The 5,315-nt window shown below is 49.3% G+C and overlaps 1 protein-coding gene across 1 annotated transcript in view; it reads left to right on the forward strand.

Annotated features, from left to right (window-relative positions):
- The window catches only part of LOC113808515 (nuclear receptor coactivator 2), a gene marked incomplete in the record, with an annotated part of 157,885 nt that overhangs the window by 73,097 nt on the left and 79,473 nt on the right, over nt 1-5,315 (forward strand). Inside the window, 1 exon segment of the mRNA XM_070121901.1 lies at nt 917-1,070. Within this exon segment, the coding sequence (XP_069978002.1) occupies nt 917-1,070 (154 nt within the window).

Genomic DNA, 5,315 nt, shown 5'->3' on the forward strand with positions numbered 1-5,315 from the left:
ACTGGTAATCGTTCGGGCTGGTTGAGGGCCCCTTCGTGTTTTCGGTTGAGTGGACGGGCGCGCCGGGCCGGGTTATGGTCGGGCCGCCAGAGCGATCTGGGCTGGAACCTGAGACCCAAGGAGGGAGAGAGGGAAGGCGGGAATGCTGGAAGAGGATAGAAAGGGAGGCATAGGGTAAAAGATTGGTGGAGAGAAGGAAGAGACACAAGTGAGAGGGAGAAATTAGAAAGAACCATGGTGTAAAAAGAGATTCAGAAAGAAAGGATAGGGAAATGAAAGTGAATGTGAAACGAGTAGATACGCGATGGAAGGAAAGGGGGGAGCAGAAAGAGAAACAGACAGGATTGAATAAAAAACAAGAGGTAGAGAAACGATGAAGGCGGAGAGGAATATGAATAGGTAAAACATAATATGCAGTAACATAGGAGAAGCCAAAGCTAGTAGAAACATAAATTCGAATGGGATTGTGGTAATAACTGGTGGAAGGAGGAGAAAGAAGGAAAAGGAATGTTAAAAATTGAATATATGAGTATTAAAATTAAGAAGATGAGGAAAGTTGGGGGGACTTTTTTAACTTTGACAAGTTTATTGAGAGAGTGAGGGTAACAAGTAAGATGTTTGGTGATAGCAGTGAGTGAGGGAGAGAGTGAGAGTGAGAGTGTATGTGTATATATATTTGCACTTGCTCGTACGTGGGTGTTTTTTCACACGTGTATATTTTTAAACGACCAGCATATCAAGTGAACCAGCTTATAAATGCGTTGAACGTACATTACCGATGTTTACTTGGCAAGATGAAATCTGCAATATACTGCATTAGGGGCACTGTCTTCCCTTTCCCTTCCTATCGATCCCTTTCTCTCCTATCCTTTGTGTTACGGTTCTTGATGGGTCTTCTTTCTGTTTGTTTTTCCAGCAACAAGTGCCTTAATGAGAAGCGTCGTCGAGAGCAGGAGAACACGTACATCGAGGAGCTGGCAGAATTAATCCAAGCCAGCATCGCCTCTGACATGAGCTCGCTCTCTGTCAAGCCGGACAAGTGCGCCATCCTGCAGCAGACGGTCAACCAGGTACGTCCCCCCTCCCTCCCTCCCCTCCCTCCCTCCCTCCTTCCTCTGCTCTCCCCTCTTCCTCCCGTCTCCCTCCCTCCTTCTCTTCCTTCTTCCTTCTTCCTCATTCCTCGTTCCCTCCCTCCGTTCCCTCTCTCCTCGTCCCTCCCTCAGCCCATTCCTTCCTCCTCCCTCACCACCCGCTCCTCTCCATCCTTATCTAACTATGCTTCTCTCTACTCTCCCTTTCCCTACGGCGTCTCTTTTTTCCCACTCCCCGTCTCTCCTCCTCCTCCCTCCTTCCCCCCTCCCCCTCCCCTTCTCTCCTCCTCCTCTTCACTCCTCCTCCCTCCTCCCCTCCTTCCCCCCTTCCCCTCCCCTTCTCCTCCCATTCCCCCTCCATCAACTTCTTTTCCTCCCTTTCCTCATCCTCCCTCCCCACTCCTCCCTCCCCTCCCCTTCAGCTTTCACTCATGACAACCGCTCGTCCACACCGGGGGCGACCGAAGGCCAGGACAGCTCACCGCGGCGCGTGACCCTCGACGCGGAAATCGAAGTGCGTGTAAAGAGGCGCCTCGACGCTGCTCTCCTGCCCCTCTGCCCATCGCCTCCCTCGTCAAGCCAGTCTCCTACCAGCCATTCGGATCCTGGCGGCTGTCTCGAAGGATTACACGTGGCAGTCTTCGTTGCCCTGCCCACCCCTTCTTCCCTCCTTCCTCCCCAGCCCTTGCTCGTACGCCTCCCGGAGGAAGGGGATGGTGAAGGGACTCTCGCAAATCTTTTATTTTGACAGTCACTCTCTCTCTCTCTCTCTCTCTCTCTCTCTCTCTCTCTCTCTCTCTCTCTCTCTCTCTCTCTTTCTCTCTCTCTCTCTCTCTCTCTCTCTCTCCCTCCCTCCACTTCCTCAATATTTTCCTTTTCTTCCCATCCTTCCTTCCTTCGTTTGTGCCTGCCTGCCTTCCATTCTTCCTCAACTCTGCTTCCTGCACTCCATGAGAAACTCTTTTAAGGTAACCCGAGGTAACTGCGGGTAAGACATCACGTGTGTTCACTTTATTTCTTTGCTACGGACTATTATCTGTCCCGTGTATTTCTGTGTATTTGGTCAGAGTGTCTCAATTATTCATCATTCGTCATGAGAGAAGGTTAGCCTCAATGCGTGTGTTTCTGAACAAGAAAATATTATCTTTGGAAATTTTGGGACTCTCTGTTGGCCGTTTAAGTATCGCACAAGTTGTTGCACCCGAGACTGTTTGTACAGCAAGGCTAATAGCACCCCCTTTTGCACGTCGAATCATCTCCCGCAGTCGGGGGCTTTTGAGCGAGGGGATCCGGGCGCACATCAAGCACTGCGTTAAGGTGTAATTGTGTCCACCTGTTGCACCAGCCTCGCTCCCTCCCGCGCCCGCCCGGCCGCTGGCTGCCTCCCGCGGCTCGGCCGTCCATCTTCCGTTCTCAAGACTCAGGCGAGGTCTGTGAGAAAAGTATTCGGGAGATGTGTCTTTTCTCCCGTTTACCTCCAACTCCCTTTCCCTCTAGATTCCGCGTCTCTCCTCCGATCCGCTTTAGCCACTCGCTAGGAATTTTATATTTTCCGAGGGGAAGAAAGGGGTTCCATGGAAATAGGAGATTCTATTGCAATTGCCGTACGTTAGAGAATCGACGCGGGCTTTTGTGATCTGTTAAGTCACCGTCGTCCGATCGTTTTGTCACGACAGATCGTAGATGACTTGCGCGCATTCCTTGGATGCGAACATGGTGTCACGTACTCGGACGCGCACCGACTGGTTTCAAACGCTCGGACAGCATCGTTCGGAACGAAATTTAAATGCCATTTAGACCTTGGTTCGAAGCCCGCGTCCTTAACGGTTATCTTGGGAAATATTCAACTAAGACATTTTGATCATATAATTCAAATAATTTAGCATTTTCCTTGTCATATTATGTATCATTATAATATTTACTTGGCGTACGTACACTGTTGCTGTGACGTTATTACCACTGCAAGATGGTCAAATCTACATCACTTCTTCCTCTTGCCATGCTTCTTTTTCACGTTTTCAGATATACAAACCTTGGCACAGATTAAGAAATATACATAAAGATGATTAGTCAATCAATTTGGGGCAATTATTATTCAAGAGCCATGCTACCAGCGCATACTAATAAGATGATACCGCATTTCTAATATGCACGCGGAAATAGCCGAATTGCGCACGTGTTGCAACTGCGATGCGCACGGACTTTCCCGTGTGTGACGTGCCTAAAGTAGCAAGTGGGATGCAGTTTTTTTTCTGTGCAGACGTTTCATTATTTTGTATCAGCCATTGAGTAGCTAACAAGGCCTTGCTACAACATGCATTTCATGCATATTGCTCGCCTGTAAAGTCAGACTGAAGCGTGTCCGACCCGGGTCCTCCTTCCGCCGTTCTCTTCCCGGACTGTTTGTATTCTCGGCGGCGAAGCGCAGTCGGCGCTACCGTTCTGGGCGAGGCGATGGAGGTGCTCGTCCTCGAGATGAGGATTCCCCACACGCGAGCCCAGGAGCCGGCGGCGAGGACTGCAGGCGCTGCTGGCGTTCGTGGAGGGGGTGGGTGGGAGGGATTTTGTGCGTGGAATGAAGAGGCAGGTGTGTGCTTGGCTCTCCGATTTGTGCATTGCTTGAGGGGCCCCGTGCTGTAGTGTTCACCACAAGTAGAGATGATTTGAGAGAGAATCTTGTTTCTTTTATGGTGGCGGCAGCATTCTTGTGAGAAGAACCAACGCGTTGTTGCTTTGTATGTGACGGTTCTTATGTTCTTTCGTTCCAACATTGGCTTTTCATGAGGTAAACTGTGAGCAGTATGTTAACGGTCTTGTTCCCAGATACGGTTTCCAAAGACGAAAATCCGCCAGTAGCGAAGAGAGTGAGAACCCGAAGAGGCTTAACGTGGGCACTTTCACCTTCAACGCTCAGCGGGCGGGTGGCGGCGCGAGGAACACGGATGCGCCCTGTTCCAGCAGTACCCATAATAACCTCTCTTTGCTGTTTGTACACAGTCGACAGATTGAACTCCGCCGGCAATGGCAGCGCTGCCCTGTGGGAATGAGGAGTAGGCATGTAGTGAGTGCGGGGAGAGGGCAGTCGCATGGGTGGATAAGGATCAGAATATGAGGGGAGAGGGTTCGTCGCATAGTGAGTGGACAGTAGAGTCTGAGGGGAGGATGAGGAGGGCCGGCAAGCACGTGAGAGCACAAAACCTTGGCCTAGTCACCCATTTCCGGGGTAGTGGAGTCTCTGCCTCGCGCATGCCTTGCCTCCTGATGCCTCTCTCGCTGGGCATGGCTGCCTCGACGCACTTACGTAATAGGGTCATATAATGCGCTCTCGATTTGAAATGTTATTTTAAGAAGGGCAGGTGTATATACGAACTGAGTAATTTACCTTGCTAAATGGCCATCAGATTCAGCGCGTGATGCCTGTGATTTTTGTAAACACTGATCCGTCCTCAAGTTAGGGTTATACCTTTATTTGTTTGCATTAGCATTCAGTATTGCCTGTGACAGTATCTTGTGCAGCAACGGGAAGGGCTGCCTGTGTGCTAGTAGAATTCAAGTGGCATTATAACACGCCCTCGCGTTCCCTAACCAGGTAGACATGGCATTGCTGTTTTACACTTCCTCATGAATGGTCATGTTTCAAACGAAGGTGAAAGTTCTACCAGATCCTCTTCAGCCCATGGCTTCTAGTAGATAGCACACTTCTGCTGCAGACGATGTCACAGTGGTTATGTAACACAGTAACATGATTTTTGAATCTTTGACCATTACATTGCATGGCAGATACATGTAACTAACACACAGCAAAGTTTATGGTCTGCTGACCCTTAGAGGATACATACAGCAGTTGATGTTTAAATAACCTTCATAGTGCCAGAAGATGTACAAAGAGTTCCTTGATGTCTAGATACTGCAGCACAGTTATTAGGAAAGGCAAATGTCATCACATTAACAGCCTGAATGAAGAGGCGAATAAAGAAAGTTAAGATGGAAGAGGGCAGCGGGAAGCGATTTCATAATGGACACCATTAGGGAGAGTCGACGAAGGAAGTTACGAGAAAAAAAGGAAACGTGAGAAAGGGGAGGACTAGTAGTAGGAGGAGGAGGAGGAGGAGGAGGAGGAGGAGGAGGAGAAGAACAAGAAGAAGAAGAAGAAGAAGAAGAAGAAGAAGAAGAAGAAGAAGAAGAAGAAGAAGAAGAAGAAGAAGAAGAAGAAGAAGAAGAAGA

Source organism: Penaeus vannamei, chromosome 5, assembly GCF_042767895.1.
Source record: "Penaeus vannamei isolate JL-2024 chromosome 5, ASM4276789v1, whole genome shotgun sequence".
Taxonomy (NCBI): Eukaryota; Metazoa; Arthropoda; class Malacostraca; order Decapoda; family Penaeidae; genus Penaeus; species Penaeus vannamei.